The sequence below is a fragment of the Scomber japonicus genome, chromosome 9 (assembly GCF_027409825.1).
Source record: "Scomber japonicus isolate fScoJap1 chromosome 9, fScoJap1.pri, whole genome shotgun sequence".
Classification (NCBI taxonomy): Eukaryota; Metazoa; Chordata; class Actinopteri; order Scombriformes; family Scombridae; genus Scomber; species Scomber japonicus.
This window is the reverse complement of record NC_070586.1, coordinates 5,022,769-5,042,596: the sequence shown is the minus strand read 5'-3', so window position 1 is coordinate 5,042,596 and position 19,828 is coordinate 5,022,769. Positions and strand designations below refer to the sequence as shown.

The 19,828-nt window shown below is 37.6% G+C and overlaps 2 protein-coding genes across 3 annotated transcripts in view; one reads left to right on the top strand and one right to left on the bottom strand.

The window, feature by feature from the left end:
* The first annotated feature begins 2,211 nt into the window (after window positions 1–2,211).
* On the top strand, window positions 2,212–9,273 carry LOC128364325 (calponin homology domain-containing protein DDB_G0272472-like). Its single transcript, XM_053324866.1, has 8 exons — window positions 2,212–2,274; window positions 2,431–2,469; window positions 2,571–2,586; window positions 4,340–4,399; window positions 5,364–5,414; window positions 5,845–7,038; window positions 7,196–8,778; window positions 8,986–9,273. Exons 1-8 carry the CDS (start codon window positions 2,212–2,214, stop codon window positions 9,271–9,273), a joined length of 3,294 nt encoding a protein of 1,097 aa, XP_053180841.1.
* Window positions 9,274–14,930: 5,657 nt separating this feature from the next.
* The window catches only part of LOC128365435 (GRAM domain-containing protein 2B), a 24,657-nt gene continuing 19,759 nt past the window's right edge, over window positions 14,931–19,828 (bottom strand). For both annotated transcript variants that reach the window (XM_053326179.1, XM_053326180.1), the window contains exons 10-14: window positions 19,583–19,735; window positions 18,794–18,869; window positions 18,550–18,654; window positions 18,043–18,127; window positions 14,931–15,518 (exon numbers count right to left, since the gene is read on the bottom strand). In XM_053326179.1, coding sequence (XP_053182154.1) covers window positions 15,477–15,518; window positions 18,043–18,127; window positions 18,550–18,654; window positions 18,794–18,869; window positions 19,583–19,735 — 461 coding nt within the window. In that variant the 3' untranslated portion in view covers window positions 14,931–15,476. The remainder of the gene's footprint in view (window positions 15,519–18,042; window positions 18,128–18,549; window positions 18,655–18,793; window positions 18,870–19,582; window positions 19,736–19,828) is intronic.

Here is a 19,828-nt window from a genome sequence, read left to right as displayed (position 1 = left end):
AATGCTAAAATACTGAGTTCTGAAACATCACAGACTTTTTTTTTAATGATGTAAACAAAAAAGTAAATATGAACTGATTTGCATTTAAATGAAAGAAAATAAATCATTACATTTGCCAATTTATGATTCCATTTCTTTACAAAATATGAATCCATTTTGATGTTTTTTTCCCCACTTGCTATATAATCAGACACCACATTTCAGGTGGTGGATGGTTTAATGTAGGAAGATGTTATGTCCAGCTTGTTTGAGAGCATTAACACAGAAGGGAGGTTGAATAAAGCAAATCATTTATTAAAGTCTGTGTAAAGTAAGAATAAATATGTGTTCTGAGTTTGACATACCACAGAAAAGTGTGTTGTTAACCACCCTGCCAAATTTGAATGATTTAAGAGATCGCCAAATATATGAAATTAGGCTTCAAAGTTGTGTAAAAATCAGCCTCTTTCTCTGCTCCCAAACGCTGAAGCCCCACCCCCTACCAAGTGTCACCTGTCAATCAAAGTCACCACCTCGGCTGCTAACTCGGTTGCTAGCTCAGCAGCTAACTCAGCGGCTAGCTCGCAGCTAACAGGCTAACTGCAGACTGTAGTAGTAGTAGTGTGTGCTGAATGTATTTCTACCTCTACAGCAGCAGGGGCGGGTTTATGCTAATCACTAAATCCTGAACACAGAAATGTTGAAACACAGTTTGTGAAGCCTAGCTCCACAATTCAAATCTAAATGGTTGAAATGCTTTTTACACCTTTTTTAGAAGTACATTTATGACCTATTTAATGTGTTTAGAAGAAAATGTCTGAATTCACTTTACACTGCCTTTTAAAGATAAACAACTTAAGCTAAGGAGGTGAAAAGTCAAAAAGAACATGAACAAAGGCTACACCAAACAATAAGAAACCAAAACAAACCCAAAAATAGAGCCTTCCAGGAGAGAGAGAGAGGAATCCATCCTGGAGTCACTCAGTTTATAAAGGCTCCAAACAGGTGACCGCAATCCCATAATGATGTGGGAGGAGCCAGACCATCCAGGAAATCTGGAAAGAGGGAAGCAAAGGCAGAAAAATGGGAAGCAGAGGAAAACCAACATATTTACTGTTAAGGTCTAGGGCCGTCACAAGGGATCCTTTATGATCCCCTGAACCTCTCTGTGTGTTTTACACTGTTGTGTCCAGCAGGTGGAGCTCTAACATCAACCAGTGAGGTGAAGTCTGTTTTCCAGCTTCTCTACTGCAGATCTGATTGTATCTTGTATCTTATTTTGCATAATTATGATATAATATACCAGTAACACCATACACTTCACTACAGTACTGTATAGTTTTCATTATTGTGACTTAAATCAGTGATAATTAGTGTTTCAGCTGTAAAGTTGTATCAGTGTGAACAAACTACAGGCTGGAAAATAAAAACTACGACAGCTGTTTGCTTTTTTCAAATCGTCTCTGTGTAGAGGATGAAATTAGATGAAATATTTTAACCAATGAGGACCTTAGTTTGAATACACTATCAAAAACATCAATAATGAACATATACAGTAAAATGATGAATGGCACTGTGACTACAATGACAATTTTAAGTTAAATGTTTCACGTGATAAATTGTTATAGTGTTAAGTATGAAAACTGCTGGTTCCTGTTTGAACTGAACAATTACTAAATACTCCTGGTATGTATAGGTGTGTCATAATAATAATAAAAAAAACACCTGACTCCTGCTCCTCCCCCTCAACGTTTTTACTTTCCTTTTTGACTTCTTTGTGTCGCAGCAGGAAATACAGGTGAGTAAACTTCGCCAAAACTACATAATAAACGTAATTAAATAGAAACTAGTCGGTATTCATGTGTTAATAGAGATGATAATATAACTGCAAGAGGTTACAAATTCATTTTACTATCTGAAAAATCATCAGCAAAAAGTAAGAGGTTATAACTATAAAAAAGTTGTCCTTTAAGCACTTATTGGACTATTTAAGCCCAAAATATATTTTAAATTATTCTAGATTGTTTTAAGTTTGCATTGTTTCTTCAAATGACTAAACTGTCTTTGCTTATCAATAAAATACTTGACTTCGAGATGACAGAAGTAGATCGGGATCATAGTTGATTTATTGTACAGATGGAAATAAAGAGGATCTTTCACTAAGACTTTGCTTTTTTAAACTGAACCAACTAAGGCAGCATAAGGCTGCTGCTGTGTTTTAAACAGCACATCATGGTTCAGATTCAGAGGTTTGAGGCTGAGCTGCAGGGTTGTGTGGAGGCGCTCGACCGCAGCGTCAGTCAATACAGTGTTTTGTGATTTGTTACAGTGTTCAACCTCCACTGTGGTGTGTTTTTTTTAAAGTTTAAAAGACAAGCCAAGTTTTAAAGAGAGACGAGATCTCTCTGAATAACCATCAGTCACAGTCCTGATTGTGATCGTGTTTTATAGGTGACACAGAACTCTGCAGAGATCCGAGAACAGCAACGAGTAAGCATTCACTGCTCTTTAATATATAAATATAACACTTAATAATTGTTGTGTGTGTGTTAATAAGAGAGTTTACATGATGTGTTTTATCATCCATTTAGATGTTGAAACCCAACAGTTGGTCTCCAGTTGAATTCAGGTGACGGATATTATGGCGACCGTAACACCTGGTGAGTCCAGTCAAACTTTATAAGTAGGCCTATGTACCATGAAAACCTTAAATGTGTCCTATACAGTAGTAAAATATAAAGAGACGTAGGATGCTCCAACTGTTTTGGCAGCTTTTCTTCAGCTGTGGCAGTGACACACAGTATGACCACAGATCTGAAGCCTAAAAGATTCACTAACGTTGTTGTTTTTCCACTGAACGGATCAGAGGATGATGCTTTGTTTGACTCTGGGACTGAAACAGAGTCTGAGGACAGTGAGCTTGGTGAGACTTAGTGACTCAATGCAATATTTGCGCACAGCGACAGCTCTGATGAAGAGTTTTTGGAACTCGAGGATGCACACAGCTACATATTGTATTAAATATAAGTTACTGTGATCTTTTAAAAGGCTTAATTGAAACTCAGCCTAACTGAACCCAGTCAGAGTTAATATACTGATCCAGTTCAGTTAAGCAAATATTTGTTTCAGATATTTTGTGTTTTATTGCATTTCAAATAAAAGTAAACTGAAAAAGTTTTGGAGTATAAACATATGTGTTTATAAATGAATAACTACTGGTGGATTCAAATAAACCAGCCTTTAATAGAAAAGTGGTCTCCATCATTCGTAAATGGAAGAAGTTTGAAACCACTAGGACTCTTCCTAGAGCTGGCCACCCAGCCAAACTGAGCAAACGAGGGTCACTCTAACAGAGCTCCAGCGCTCCTCTGTGGAGATGAGAGAACCTTCCAGAAGGACAACCATCTCTGCAGCTCTCCACCAATCAGGCCTTTATGGTAGAGTGGCCAGACGGAAGCTCTATTCAGTAAAAGTCTCATGATATGTTAGTCTACCCATGATCCTCAATGAACATTACTTGTTGTGAGAAATAAAAAGAGAAAAAAAAAGTTCATTAGAATAGATGAAAAAGTCAGTTGGTCCGTAATAACAAGAAGATAACTACATTCTTTATAATGATTTCGTACTAAAGTCCTCTCAGTATTGCACATTTCTTCTCAAATATCAAACTGCAGTTTGTCAGATCCTCAGACTGACTAACTTTTGACATCATAGAGTAAATACCGAACTTGTGAGGACGACCTTCCAGTATTTTGTTCCATATAAGTGAATAAAGTTCAGAGGACATTGAAACATAAAGTGTTATCACACTGGATGAAGTTCAGGTTGTTTCTGATCCTGTTTGTATGTGTCTTCTCTTTCTTCTTCTGTGGTACTCAGGTCTCTCTATAAAGAGATCTTCATCACAATTAGACTAACTGATTAAATAAAGGTTAAAGAGGAGGCAAACTTTTATGAGCCTTAAACATTATTTGTGCAATTGTTTCTTTTTCGTTTTATAATTTCATTAACAGACCATTAGTTGGTTCTTTATAATCCAATTTCAGGATTATTATTTTGTTTTTTTAATAATAATATAATAACTGAATTTGTATTGTTGTATTGAGTTTTGACTGAACCTGACACCTTATATAATCTGGTTTGGTCATGTCCTCAGGTAACTCAGTAATATGATAAAATGTGATGTTACTCAGAGAAATACCATGTTGTCCTTCAGTCTTGTCTAAATGTTCCTTTAATCAGAGTTTTGTCTGTAGACTCTCCTCTGATTGGATCTACGACAGAAGCTCTTGGTTTTCAAAAAAATAGTTTTAGTAAAAAAACAATGCATCATTCCAATGAATGTTCTGTATTCTTACAGTGACAGATGATGACCAATCCCTAAAGCGCCACAGCAGCAATGAACTCCTGCGACCTACCTGTGAGTCAAACTGAGATTGAGTCAGAATTATTCTTGTTGATATTAACATTACATTATTTATAAGTTGTAGATACAAAGTTATTTTATTTTATCTGTAAGCTTTGTTGAAATTGCAAGGAAAAAGTTTCAAGGAAATAATGACTGATATTCTGAAATCTGTCTTTTAAAAAAAAATGACTTCCACGCTAGTTGATTATCCAAATTTAGTTGTATTTTATGTTGTTTACACAGAGTTGTATTTTCTAATTAATTGCTTTCTTTTCTGTGTCTGAGCTGAGGGTTGTGTGATAACAGGATGATCTGTTTAGATTTAATGTTCCCAGAAACAAAAAGTAGAAATTGTATTATGGCTTCAATTTAAGGTCACCAGGTCTTAATCTGTGGATTGAGTTCACAGTTGACTATACTGTGCTGCCTGCAGAAAATTAGCTATCTTTGGTCCTGTTAGCATGTAATAATAAATAATAAATGTCGGCATTTGGTGCGGAGTCAAGCGGACCGAGACCGCCTCTTTTTGGAGGTCTTTTTGCAATCTGTGCAACACTAAAGAACCTTGTGGGGAAGCATCTGCAAAATGTTTCAACACCACAAATGTACCTGGATAGGGAACATGAGGAGGAGCACGGCGAGTTTAAGAAACGGAGTGTGGACAAAGAAGACGTGATCGGATCGGTGATCGGTTTATTTAATCTCAAAAATCCTGATCGTGTGAAGCCTTCACCAGAGTGCGATTGATGCTTTCTCACCAACGAAAAATGAACCGAACTAAGAGCTTTTGGTCCGAATGGACTGTTTAGTGCACACCAACTGCTGTTGGTGTGAAAGTGCCCTAAGAGGAGGTCCTGCTACACTGAATGTGACTTTATGTTTTGCCTGTAGACTCTCCTCTGTCTACTATAGGAGCTCTGAGTTAGTAAAAACACAACAATGTGTCCTTCCAAATAAATGTTCTGTATCCTTACAGTGACGGATGATGACCAATCCTGTGGCAGCAATGAATTCCTGCCACCTAAATGTGAGTCAAACTGAGTCACAATTAATTTTGTTGATAAATTCTTAAATAACAGTATTTGTAAATGGTAGGTACACATATGTATCAATGCATGCACACACATGTAAATGCAAAAATCATTTATGCATAAGCACATGCATACATATACAAGGCCATTTCCCTGTACATAGGAGAGGAGAGAGAAGCACATTGATGATTGTATTAAATACAAAGAAACACATTACAGAGATATATTTGGATTTTCAGGTGACTTACAACCATAGTAATGGTGATTTGTTTCCTTCCATCTGTAACTTGGATTTGTATAGATCTAGAGCTCGTATTTTATCATTATGGTTAAATACCTGCTGTGTACAAATAGAAGAATTTAGGTCAACTGTTGTCACCAACTCTGAACTGTGGTAATATTTTTTTTCTCTTTCTTGTTTTTCAGTCTCTACACTGAGGATTGTGCTGGTGGGGAAAAGTGAGGACAAAAAGACAAAACTTGGTAACTTCATTACTGGGAAAGAAGAATTTCATTGCCAAAAAAAAGCCTCCTGTGTGGCCGCCTGTGGAGAGTGGAGAGGAAAACCATTGACTGTAGTAAAAACTTCAGATATCTTCAGTCAGTCTGAGCAGACAGCGAAAGAAGAGGTGACGAAGTGCATGAATCAGTGTTTCCCTGGACCAAATGTTCTGCTGCTGTTAGTGAGACCTTCTAAGTTCAGTGAACATGACAAAGAAAGACTGAAGTTCATCCTGAGTTTGTTTGGCCGAGATGCTTTTAAACACTCCATGGTCATCATCACACACAAGGAGAAAGAAACAAGTTTCAATGTGAGTCAGCTCCTTAAAGACTGTGGAGTAAGATACTACAACATGTTTGACGATGACCACAAACAATTAATGGAGATGAACATTGAGAACATTGTTCATGAAAACAGAGGAACCTTCCTCACCTTCACTGGGGAGACCAGAAGACCAAAGTCTTTAAACCTGGTTCTGTGTGGGAGGAGAGGAGCAGGGAAGACTTCAGCAGCCAAGACCATTTTAGGTCAGACAGAGCTTCATTCAGTCTCCAGCTCATCAAAGTGTGTTAAACATCAGGGAGAGGTGTGTGGACGTTGGGTTTCTCTGGTGGAGCTGCCTGCCTTGTATGGAGAACCTCAGGAGGCGGTGATGGAGAAATCATTCAGGTCTATCTCCCTCTGTGATCCTGAGGGTGTCCATGCCTTCATCCTGGTCCTACCTGTGGATCCCCTCACTGATGAAGACAAGGGAGAGTTAAAGACCATCCAGAACATGTTCAGCTCTCGAGTCGATGACTTCACAATGATTCTGTTCACTGTGGAGTCAGATCCTACAGCTCCAGCTGATGATGACTTTATAAGAAAGAACAAAGACATCCAGGAGCTCTGTCAGAGCTGTGGAGGAAGATATGTTATTCTCAACATCAAGAACAAGCAGCAGATCTCTGAGGTGTTGGATACTGTAGAGAAGATGAGACCTCACAAGGATGAACCATGCAGCTATACAGCTAAAACATTTTCACATGCCCAAATAGAGAAGGACATACAAAAAGAGAAAATCATCACCACACTTCAGGCTGAGATTAAGGGATTGAAGACACAAAGCACAATCAACTGTAAGTACCATGCATTAATAAAAATATAAATAACAATTAATAATTGCATTTTTCAGCATCCTAAACTATTCTAACTCTAACTATCCAACATACTTAACAGTCAGTACTGTAGCAACTGTGAACATTTAAAGTAACTAGAGTTGTTTTTATGTTACAGGTGATGATGAGAAACAGAGCTCAGAGTGTCTTAGGATTGTTCTGATAGGGAAGACTGGCAGTGGAAAGAGCTCTTCAGGAAACACCATTCTGGGAAGAAAAGAGTTTGAAGCCAAATCAAACCAAACATCAGTCACCAAACAGTGTCAGAAAGCACAGAGTGAAGTGGACGGTCGTCGTGTCGTCGTGGTCGACACTCCTGGTCTGTTTGACTCGACTTTGTCCCATGAAGAGGTTAATGAGGAGATGGTGAAATGCATCAGTCTTCTGGCTCCAGGACCACATGTCTTCCTGTTGGTGTTACAGATTGGTCATAGATTTACACCAGAAGAGAAGGAGACATTAAAACTCATTAAAGAATGCTTTGGGAAGAATTCAGAAAAATTCATCATCATTCTTTTAACAGGAGGAGACACACTGGAGGATGAGGAGCGGTCCATTGAAGATTACATTAAGGCATGTGATGATTCCTGTAAGAAGTTGATTGCTGACTGTGGAGAAAGATACCATGTGTTTAATAACCGAGATAAACAAAACTGCTCACAAGTCAGTGAGCTGATAAACAAGATTGACTCCATGGTGAAGGAAAATGGCGGCAGCTGCTTCACCAATGAGATGCTGCAAGAGGCTGAGGCAGCAATAAAGAAGGAAGTGGAGAAGATCCTGGAGGAGAAGGAAGAAGAGATGAAGATAGAGAAGGAGGAGCTTAGAAGAAGTTATGAGGAAGAACTGGAGGCAATGAAAATACGAATCAAAAAACAGAGTGCAGAGATCGAACAGGAGAGAGAACTGAGAGAGAAACAACTTCTGGAAAAGGAGAAAAACATTCAGAAAGAACGAAAAGGGAGAAAGAAAGAACAGGACGAGAGAGAAGAAGAAGACAAGAGGAAGAGACAACAGGAAGAAATTCAGCGACAGGAGTGGGAGAAAAAACTTAAAGCTCTGGAGGACAATATTAAAGAAAAAGAAAATATTGATAAAGAGCTGGAGGAGAGTAAAAAAGAAATGAGAAATCAACGAGAGGCCTGGGAGAAGGAACGCAAAGAATCATGGGAAAAAAGAAAACGAGAAGAAGATGAAAGAAGAGCAAAGGAGCAAGAAAGCCTGAAGAAGCTCCAAGAACAATACGAGCAGGAAAGAGAAAACTATGAAAAGAAAAGAAAAGAAGAAGATGCTAACAGAAGAAAACAGGAAGAAAAGGAGCGAAAAAAGTTAAAAGAAAACTTTAATGAAGAGTTGTACAATATGAAGATAAAGTATGAAGAGGAGATCAGAAAAAAGGCTGAAGAGTCCAATGAATTCATGAAGAAAAAAGACGCAGACTTTGCAGCTCAAATAGAGAAACATTTTGAGGAAGTGAAGGAACTGAAGCAACAGCATGAGGACGAAATGCAGAAGAAGCAGGAGGAATATGAGAGTTTGAAAGAACTCGCAGACAATAAAGAGAAAAATCTGAGACAAGTCATGGATGACCTGCAGAACAAACATAAGGGAGAAATGACTGACTTGATACTTCTACTTCTGACCCAAAAGAAAGAAAACAGGAAAAAAATAAAGACAATGCAGGAACAACACAAAAAGGAGGTGGACACATTCATAAAAGACCTTTCAAAACAAAACAGAAAAAAGGAAAATGAAAAAATCGATGAAAAAAAGAAAAAACACAAGCAGGAAATGAAAGCTCTGGACACGGAATCTTCAACTGAAAACAAGAGCATAAAAAGATCTGAGTTGTCCATAAAACATGCCCAAGAAATTAATGTGTTAAAACAACAATTTCTGACCCAACAGCAACAAAATCAGAGGGAACAATTGAATAAATTACTGAAACAACAAGAGCAAAAACTGAATGACTTCAAAGAGCAAATTCTGAAAGAAAGCAAAAGAAATGAGAAAGAAAAAATAGAAGAACTGCAGAAGAAACATGAAAAAGAGATGAAAGAGTTGAGAGAGAAAATGGAGGGAGACGGTCAGGAGGAAGAAGAGGAGGACCTGCAAAGGAAACATGAACAAGAGATGAATAGCTTGAAAGAGAAACTTCTGACCCCAGAGGAGCAATCGTCCTGTTGCATTGCATGAGATGTTTTAGTTTTTCCACCAGCAGCCCATCCTGCAATGCATGTTTTTTACTATTAATGGCCTTTCAGCGATTTGAAGTTTGCCATCCTTTCTGATGTGTACAAATCAAGTCAATTTTATTTGTATAGCACAATACCTTTTAAAATTCATCTCTGGAGGCAACCCAATTTAAACCCACTCTTCATCAAACTAACAGCACTAATGTTTAAGGACCTGCAGAGTTAAAAAAAACAACAAACAAACAACAGCTACCAAACGTGATTCAAGAGTTGTTTCAAATGAAGGAAGATAAACATGATCTCAGAGGAATATCTATGTTCACAAAACAACCAATGAGGACAAAAGCAAAACTTGTCTGTACAACAACACAGGGAGAACATCTGTGGAACAACTGTACTGAAGACATGAAACCAAATCTATAAAAATAACATATATGGACATATTAAGAAATTATGAACAAAGAAGTGGACTGGAATAATATGATTTTGTACAGAATGGCTTTTTGACTTGTTTTTTAGTTATTAGTCTCTTTATTCTCTCATGTTGTTCTGAATGATTGTTGGCTTTGATTTATTTTTATTGTTTATCTACAGTTTGCTGTCATTTCTATTTTGTTTTGTTTCACTGCCTATATTTGTCATTTAAGTTAACCAAATGTTGCAATTTTTGATTCAGTAATTTTTGGTGGGCATGGATGTAAACAGGAAAGCTAACAAACACACCAACCTTACCTTATTTCATCCAGCTGAGTTTGTATACTTACTGAGCAGCAGTGCTTTATAAAAAGCTTTTGAATTCCCTTAATAGTTTTACTGTTCTGTGATTAATCATTTTTTAATTCTATTTTGTTTTGTTTCACTGCCTATATCTGTCATTTAAGCTAACCAAATGTTGCAGTTTTTGATTCAGTCATTTTTGGTGGGCATGGATGTAATTTTTTTTTAATAGAGATTTTTTGTATTCTTTATTTCCTATCAAATACAGGATTTTTACATGCTGTTTATGTTTTTGTTTTGATTTTCTTACTGAACAATCTGTAAATGTATCATCTATCCTTTTATGAAGCTGAATAAATGAAATTGTAATTGAACTGACATGAATTGTTTGTTTCATATCTCAGTTTTTTCTGAGTTTCTCCTCAGATGTCAAACAGAGTCTACAAGCTGCTGATGATCAGTGTCAAACACGAGATGTTGTCTTGGTCAGTATGGACTTATTACAAATGCATACAAAGACAACTAAATATAATTAAACATATTAATCAGATTTTTTCCCTCAAGGAAATTGAAATTTCTCCTTTGTGCTGTTAACAGCTGCAAATATCCAAATAATGACTGTTTTCAGCAGCAGTATATAAAGTGATGAAGTCTATGGCAGGAACAAGTTATACAATTCAACACAACAGCTCTGTAACAAATAACAACGGGCTGACTGGTAATGTGGATGTCCAGGAAAAGTCTAGGACAGCCTGGTTCAACCAAAAAGTCAGACAAAGCGACGCCAACAGCCAACAGCAGGGGGTGCTAATGCGCTAATTGTTTGCCAAGTCTAAAAACAAAAAAACAAAACAACTAACAAAGAAGAGTGAATCATTAGCAGTAATGGCAAGCAGAAAACGTGGGAAGGTGGATGGGAAAAGTAAAAGTAGAAGTTGAACCTGATGAGGGACTGGTAAGTAACAGGGACACAAAACAGTAGACTACATTTATTCAGGTTGACATTGACCTCTCTCTCATAGTCAGCTTTTATCAACCGGGTTTGCATAATATGATGAATCGGATGGAAAGTACCATGCTGTTTTGTGCTGGTGTGAAAACCTAAGCATCCATTGGTATCACTCGGACATGCTAGTGAGGGGAAAGAGGCTAAATAAAGCTCCACATTTAACCTATAGTTTGTGGAGTAAAATTCTCACTGTCTTCTGTCTGAGTGCTCGTTGTTTCTCTGTCATTAGCGTGATGGGCAGAGAGAAGGAAGAGAAGGAGGAAATTAATAGTAGGCGAATTAATCGTAGAAGAATGATGATAGATTACATGTAAGTTAATTAATTACTTTAATGTGTAAAGTGTGAGTAACATTTATTAAATTAATTGTAAAAAATTATAATATTAATGTAAAGAAAGAGCAGCTTCAGCTAATGAAAAATGTCTCCAGCGTGAAATATATGCAAACTTTGTGCCAAAGATCAGATTAAAGTCACTAAGGCAGCTCTTTTCACCTTTTAAATATTCATAATAATCCAAATTTAAGAGACCATGTGTTAAAACAGAATCTGCAGTCACATATTTAAACAGATGCTGAAGCTCCAGTGATGAAGAGCACTGTGAGCATTTACAGCTGTGAACACTGACACCTGGTGGCGAAGATGAGAACTGCAGCACCACACTGAGCTGTGATATACTGATCAAATCTATGTTATTGAGTTTTATAAAGGTGAGAAAATGTTTAAACGTGAAAGTAACATACTAGCTCATGTCAATACCAACTAAAATAAACCAAATAAACCAAATATTGATGAACTATAGTCGTAAGTATAGTAGTAAACTTTATTTATACAGCACCTTTTTTTAAAAAACATGCACAGTGTGTTGTTGAATAATTTGGTTGTTTGGAGCATGTATGAGTAAAAAATCAGTGGACCACGTCTTGAACCTTGAAGCACTCCATGTGGATTTAAAATATACAAAAAAAGAAAAAGAAAAATCTGTATGAATAAATAAATAACAAATGATAGTTAAAAACTACGGGTCATTTTTCAGAGCATAAAGCAGACTCAGTTTATTGAAGTGTTTAGGTTTGGTAAAGCTGCCTGGTCGTCACCACAGAACTGTTATACCTGCAGGAAAACACAAGAAAATGGTTTTATTCACATTAAACATCTCCTCTGCTAAGAAATCAGTGTTTTATTTTGTTTATGGTTGTTTTTTAATGTCTCATAAAAGTCAGCAAATCATCAAAAATGGTTTCTGAAAGCAGACTTGTGTTTTTTCTGCCTCAACCTGAATGCAGCATCGGTGTCTGATACCTGGAGAAGTGAGAGGAGTGATGAGCTGTCAGTCCTGTCTGGCTGAGAGGAGTGAAGGCTGAGGAAGAGGAGGAGGAAGAAGAGGAGGAAGAGCTGTGGTTGGAGTCTTGACTGTGGCAGAGACGCTCCCGACCACAAAAACACAAAGACTCCTCATGAGGAACCACGGGGATCCTCGCCAGAGCTGCGTTCTGTAACAAAGACACACAAGCAGGATGGAGGACGACAGAACAGACCCAACAGGTTTAGATGAGGTGTGGTTGTTTGGTTTGTTTGGTTCTCTACCTTCATCAGGAGCTTCTGGTTCTTCATGTCCTGCTTCCAGGGCATCACGTAGAGTTTGGGGATCATAGGATGTCGAGCTGAGAACGTCGGGATGTGGGAGCAGGACTGCCTGGGGGGAAAAAAATCAATTCATCATTATCGATTTATAAAGCAGAATTTATACAGTGGAAGACAGTCAGAGTTACTAAAACAACAACAAAGACTAAGTTAAGAATGGAGGAAAAAAACAGTAATACAAAAATGTATAAATAATAAACTAAAAACTTAAACAACTGGAATATTTCACCAAGAAGTAGTATCAAATTCGAGTATCAGTTAAACCAATTTCAACAACTTTGGTGGGTCGACTTGAAGGGTTGAGTTATATGTAACTCTGTGTGGTTCATCATATTAATAACTGATAAATTATTACTAAAATAAAAAACTGATCTGATGAGCTGAAAAAGTCCATATTAAGTTTCTACCTTTTATGTCTCACTTTAGTCCCATTTAAATGAGTCTTTCTTGTATTTTTCATATAAAATATAATATAAATATTACATGGATCATATTTTACAGTGCATTTAATTCTAACAGTTTATTCCTGAGGGAAATAATCTGCAGCAGTACTCACTCATGTTGGTCAGAGCTCCCTGCAGCATCGGCCATGTTTGTTGACTGTCAGGGTCACCATAGAAACCTCCCAGTGCATCATGGGTAGGGGGGTTAGGGGGGGTAAAGGGGTAGGATTACAGAGAAGAAAGAGCTCTGGAGGGGTGATAAAGGAAATTCTAGCTAATTGGTGCTCTAGATTTAATAATTCACGCTCTTGATTTAGACATTTTTTGGATTGTCGATGTAATAATTTGATTTAAGGGATTTCAGATTTCACCATAGTGGCTTTGTGTTATTTGGTGTAAACTGGATCAGTAACTCAACCTAAAGGGAAAATACTTCTTTTTCACTGTCTTAAAACTTCAGACTTAAACTGTGACTGCTCCTGGACTCCAAACTTGGATGTTACCATGAATATTTATAAGTAAGAAACTGTGAAATATGGTAACTCCCATGTGATTTGAATGCAACATAAACTAAACACTAAATAAATTTAATCCAAGGCACATCGACACATCTAAAGTATTAAAAAAAAGACAAGAATGCAGAAATATTACAGCAAAAATAAAACTTTATTTCCAAAATAGATCTTTTTTAATCATTAAAACATCTTTGAAATCTTTGTGCGTCATTTTAATATTTACAGAATCACAGTTATTAGTTTTGTTTGTAACAGTCGACGGTTTGAATCTCAGCTGGACTTAATTCTGCTGACACTTCAGTTTTAATCCTCTTTAATCTGGTTTTAATCTAACCTGGTAAACACAATGTCATCCTGGGAAATAATCAGCAGTAAAGACGTAAATCGACTGAAACACATGAAACTATCTGCAGATATCGACGAGGAGAAATTAGGTTTTGGGGTCCGACGAACATCAGTGTCATCTTTTCACTTTTTTAGTTTTACTGACTGTATTCCTTGTCCTTTTTATGTTTTTGATTATATATAATATATCTCTATTTCATGGTTTTGACTATTATTGTTTTTTACTGTTTTTATCATCTTAATTGTCTGTTTTACTTTTATCAGAACATCAATTTCACTCTTTATATGTTTTACTTGATTTTATGGAAAAGCACTTTGTAACATTGTTTTGAAAAGTATAATAATAATATAATAAACTTATTATTATTATTATTATTGTTATTGAGTTTCAGTCTTTAAAGTCTGTGTAAAGTAAGAATAAATGTGTGTTCTGAGTTTGACATACCACAGAAAAGTGTGTTGTTAACCACCCTGCCAAATTTGAATGATTAAAAAAATGGTTAAATATATGAAATTAGGCTTCAAAGTTGTGTAAAAATCAGCCTCTTTCTCTGCTCCCAAACGCTGAAGCCCCGCCCCCTACCAAGTGTCACCTGTCAATCAAAGTCACCACCTCTACCAGAAACATGGACGCTACGTCTGAGAGCTTTCTGCTGCTAGCTCAGTTGCTAGCTCGGTGGCTAACTTGGCGGCTATCTCAGCTAACTGGCTAACTGTAGACTGTAGTAGTAGTAGTGTGCGCTGAATGTATTTATACCTCTACAGCAGCAGGGGCGGATTTATGCTAATTCAGACCCTAGCTCCACAATTCAAATCTAAATGGTTGAAATGCTTTTTACACCTTTTTTAGAAATACATTTATGACCTATTTAATGTGTTTAGAAGAAAATGTCTGAACTCACTTTACACGGTCTTTAATAGAGTGAATGGAGCAACGTTTCATCGCTGCTGAGTCTTCATCAGTCAAACTCGCCTCTATACGGACTCAGCCTGATGTAAACATGAAGAAACGTCTGTCAGGTTTTGTTGAGTATCTACAAAAACCAGGATCAAGTCCAGAGCTGATTGTTTTAGGCTTAATGTCATCACGTAGACAGGAAAGTGTTTCCTGTTTCAGTCGATCAATGCGATCAATCAAAACTGAGTGATCAGAAAAATAAACCCAACACTGAGAACACAACACTGATCTCTTCACATACTGTAAACAGGAAGTTAAAATGTTTCACAGAGAGACAAAAGTCCTGTTAATGCCTCCCGACCACATGATGCAGCCCTGAAAATACTAAAATGTACAGTACAGTACGTTACAAATATAAAACTCTACTGATACAAATGTGTCTAAAATCAGCCAATGACTCATTAATCACAGGTTGGCAGCGACTGTTCAACAGTATCTGAGCTGTGTGAAGTATTTTCAATACAGTACTCAACAGTTTGTAACATCTAGCATAATAAACTATATTCTCTATGTACAGTATATATATTTATAGTTATATACACAGTGGTTTTTAGTGCCTATACTGGTTTCCAGTATCAGGTAGCTTCTTCTAGCAGCCTCTGCAGGTTCTTCTGCACCTGGAAGAACAGATATCATGTTTTATTATATTTATATTTATTATTAACAGTGAGATGAATGTTGTTTCTAAAAATATCTGATGACAGGAAATGCAAGTAAAGAACAACTGATTAATAAAATAATAGATTTCTAATCAAGCTGCAGTCTGACGTCTTGTCATTGCTCAGTAAAGCTGTCACATGATAGATTAATGTGTTCAGAGTAGAGTTGGGCAATATCTAAAAAAATAATTGGATTAATTAGAATTTAATTGGTGCATGATGTGTTAACTTGAGTTATTACAATATGCACAAACAGATTATTAAGTGTAGATAACAGCTGCTACATTATCACACACTCTATAAAATCACTGCTTTAAGAGGTTTTTACCAGGCGGGGAGTTCTGGTCGTCCGAAATGAAGCCAACCAGGAAGTAACTTAGAACTGCATTCTATCAAAAGGCCACCAGGGGGCGACCGTCTCTATACAAGTCAATGGAGAATTCACCAACTTCTCACTTGATTTCTAACCTCAGTAAACGTTTTCAAAATGTGTTTATGGTCTCAATCGCTAGTTTAAAGCCTTCTTCAATGCAGTATGATGTTCATTTGGGACATTTTGGCCTCCCTGATTTTATATGTGACGATAAAGCAGGGTATGCATTAGGGCGTGGCTACGTCCTGATTGAGGTTGATTGGACCAATGTCCTCGAGATCCAGTCCTCGCAACCATAGCAACCTCCCCGCTCCGCCCACGTCCCCGCCTCATGCCCATACAAGTAGAATCCGTATTTTTATTTTTCCCAGCATGCACCTGAAATTTTCAAGATGGCGCTGCCTAGATTCGAAACTATTGGCTTCTGAGCAGCAGTCCACAAACCAATGGGTGACGTCACGGATGTTACGTCCATTTCTTTTATACAGTCTGTGGTTTTTACCCAGTTTGTTTCGATATAACAGCAACACAATACTGCGTTAATGTTACCCACAAAGCCTCTAAATCAGGGGTGTCAAACATACGGCACACGGGCCAGAACCGGCTCACTACTGGGTCCAATCCAGCCCAATGGATAACTTTGATCAGTATCTCTTACCAGGGTAACACCAAATGGTTTAATGTAGTAAAGTTACAATATGTATTATTATGGTTTGGTTTTACTGGTCCGGCCCACTTTGACCCCCCTGCACTAAAGAGAAGAGGCTGTTTTATTTTGTAATTTTACTGTTGAGTTATTCACCAAAATAAAGCTTGTTATAAGCTACTCTTACATGGTTTAAAACCTTTTTGAATGTCATGTGCACAACTTTTTATACAAGAAATAAAACATATGAGAGAGTTTTGTAGCTAAAGCTTGTTGTATGTAACACACACAAGTCTCTCAGCAGGCTTTTATTTTGGAGGGTAGTCGCTGCAGCTCTCTGAAGAAGCTGCACAGTCCTTCCAGGAGGAGCAAACACAGTCTCACCAGAGGAGGATGTGTTAGATTTCCTCTCAGCTCACTGTTTACACTTCACAGCTGTTATCTCTATTACTGTGTTAATGTTTAATGACTCAACAGGTTGAAGGGGAGTTTACTGCTGTCAATGAAATATCACAATGGTATAACTGCTTTCACCTTCTGAGTCCTATTAACTCTTTATCGGGTGAATAACTATATTTGGTAACTTCCTTTAAACATCCAAAATATCCTCCTCATGCCTCTCTGTGAGCTTGTAGAACCTTGTGGATTTTTTATATATAGACTTTTTGGTAAATGAAAAAGTCACAAGAGCAAAAAAAGTCATGTATTATCGCCCCAATACCCCACTAGGGTTTAAATTGTATTTTAATGAGTGCTCTATAAAGGGTTGAAAGCCTTTCTGTTAGAGGACAATTTAGTCAAATATTTTAGTTTATGATGCTGATTAAAAAAATAAAAAACTCTTTTGAACATGTACAGTAGCTTTAACCCTTAAAACAGGAAGGAAACTTTATGTTTTGTTTAAGTTGTTTTATTAATTCTTGTTCTCTGATCTTTTTTGATCTTGTCTGGTATATTTTGAGGATATTTAATCATTTCTTTTAATAAACATTTACTGGTTAAACATAGCTGCTGTTTGCTCACAAAGAGACAGAAAGAGAGTCGGCCTGAAATGTTAACGCTGCTCAGACAGACAGATAAACAGATAGACAGATAAACTGAGACAGATAGACAGACGGGCAGATAGACAGATAGATAGATAGATAGATAGATAGACAGATAAACGGATAGATAGATGGACAGACAGACAGACAGACAGACAGACAGACGGAGTGCTGACTGACAGAGGAGAGCTCTTCTTACTGATGACGTTGGTTCTTCTTCTCAAACAGATCACTGACTATAAATGTTTGATTAACAGCAGCAGTCGCAGGTTTCACTTCCCTGTCCTCTTTCCTTCCTTCCTTCCTTCCTTCCTTCCTTCCTTCCTTCCTTCCTTCCTTCCTTCCTTCCTTCCCTCCTTCCAAACAGCAGATTATAGTTTAAACAGGTCTGAAAACTCTTCAGGCAGACAGACTACTGACCTTCTCCAGCTTCAGCAGGTTGATGGACAGCAGCTCAGAGAAAAGCTCTGTGTTCACGTCGTTGCTCTCTCGCAGGAAGTCGCTACTAGAAAATAAAATAAAAGAAAAAAAGAAAAGATAAAGGTGAAAAATAAATTATTAAATATCCTCAAAAAATATGAAAAAGATAAAAAAAGATCAGTGAACAAGAATTAATAACTTAAACAAAACCATAAAAATGATTTGATCCTCCTTCCTCCCTTCTGTCCTCCACCTTTCCTTTCTTCCTTCCCCCCTTCTTTCCTTCCTTACTCCCTCTTTTCCTTTCATCCTCTCCTCTCCTCTCCCCTTCCTTTCTTTCTTTCCATTCTTCTTTCCATCATCCTTCCTTTTATTCTTCTTCCTTCCTTCCTCCCTCCCTCCTTTTTTCCTTCCTCCCACTCTTCCTTTCTTCTGTCCTTCCTTCCTCTCTCCCTCCCCTCCTTCCTTCCTCCCTCCCTTCCTCCCTTTCCTCCCCTCCAGACTCACTCATGTTGGGTGAGCTCTGTAACGGAGCCGAGTGTCGTCAGTCTTTGTTCCAGTGAGATGATCTTAAAGGCCAAATAACAGGAAGACAACACCAGGATACACACTCTGAGGACACACACACACACACACACACACACACACACACACACACATACACACACATACACACACGATCAATCAATGATGAAGGGATTGATGAACAGATTAAAGAACTGAATGAATGAATGATTGAATATAAACTCACAGCAGCAGATAGACAAACAGCAGAGTGTTGAGAGAAACTGGTTTCATCGTCCTGCCGTCGATCACAACCTCTGACACTGAAATATAAAAATATTACTCATAAACATACGGAGCCCCTCTGGTATCATGGTAAAAAAAAAATTAAATTGTGATAAACGATCAGAGACGCTTAAAGACTGTGTAAAGTGAATTCAGACATTTTCTTCTAAACACATTAAATAGGTCATAAATGTATTTCTAAAAAAGGTGTAAAAAGCATTTCAACCATTTAGATTTGAATTGTGGAGCTAGGCTTCACAAACTGTGTTTCAACATTTCTGTGTTCAGGATTTAGTGATTAGCATAAACCCGCCCCTGCTGCTGTAGAGGTATAAATACATTCAGCTCACACTACTACTACTACAGTCTACAGTTAGCCAGTTAGCTGAGTTAGCCGCTGAGCTAGTAGCCGAGTTAGCCGCCGAGCTAGCAGCCGAGTTAGCAGCAGAAAGCTCTCAGACCTAGCGTCCATGTTTCTGGTAGAGGTGGTGACTTTGATTGACAGGTGACACTTGGTAGGGGGCGGGGCTTCAGCGGACTCGGCGGCCACGCCCACAGCGTTTGGGAGCAGAGAAAGAGGCTGATTTTTACACAACTTTGAAGCCTAATTTCATATATTTGGTGATTTTTTTTTAATCATTCAAATTTGGCAGGGTGGTTAACAACACACTTTTCTGTGGTATGTCAAACTCAGAACACATATTTATTCTTACTTTCTTGACTTTAAATAAAGTATAAAACCTTCTTATACCTGCGTGGTGTGTGTCGTGCTGCTTGTTGTCTGGACTCTGCTGGTTCTGGTTCTGGTTCTGATTCTTCACTTTGTGTTGATGATCCGGATGTTCGGGAGGTCCAGCGCTGTCTGTGTGCTTCAACACATCCAGGAACGGAGGCACAGGGAACTCTGTAATGTTTAACAACGACCAACAAACTATTCAACTTCTCTATTCTTCTGTATTTGGGATCTTTTAGTCGATGTTAAACTGTGATGGTGACG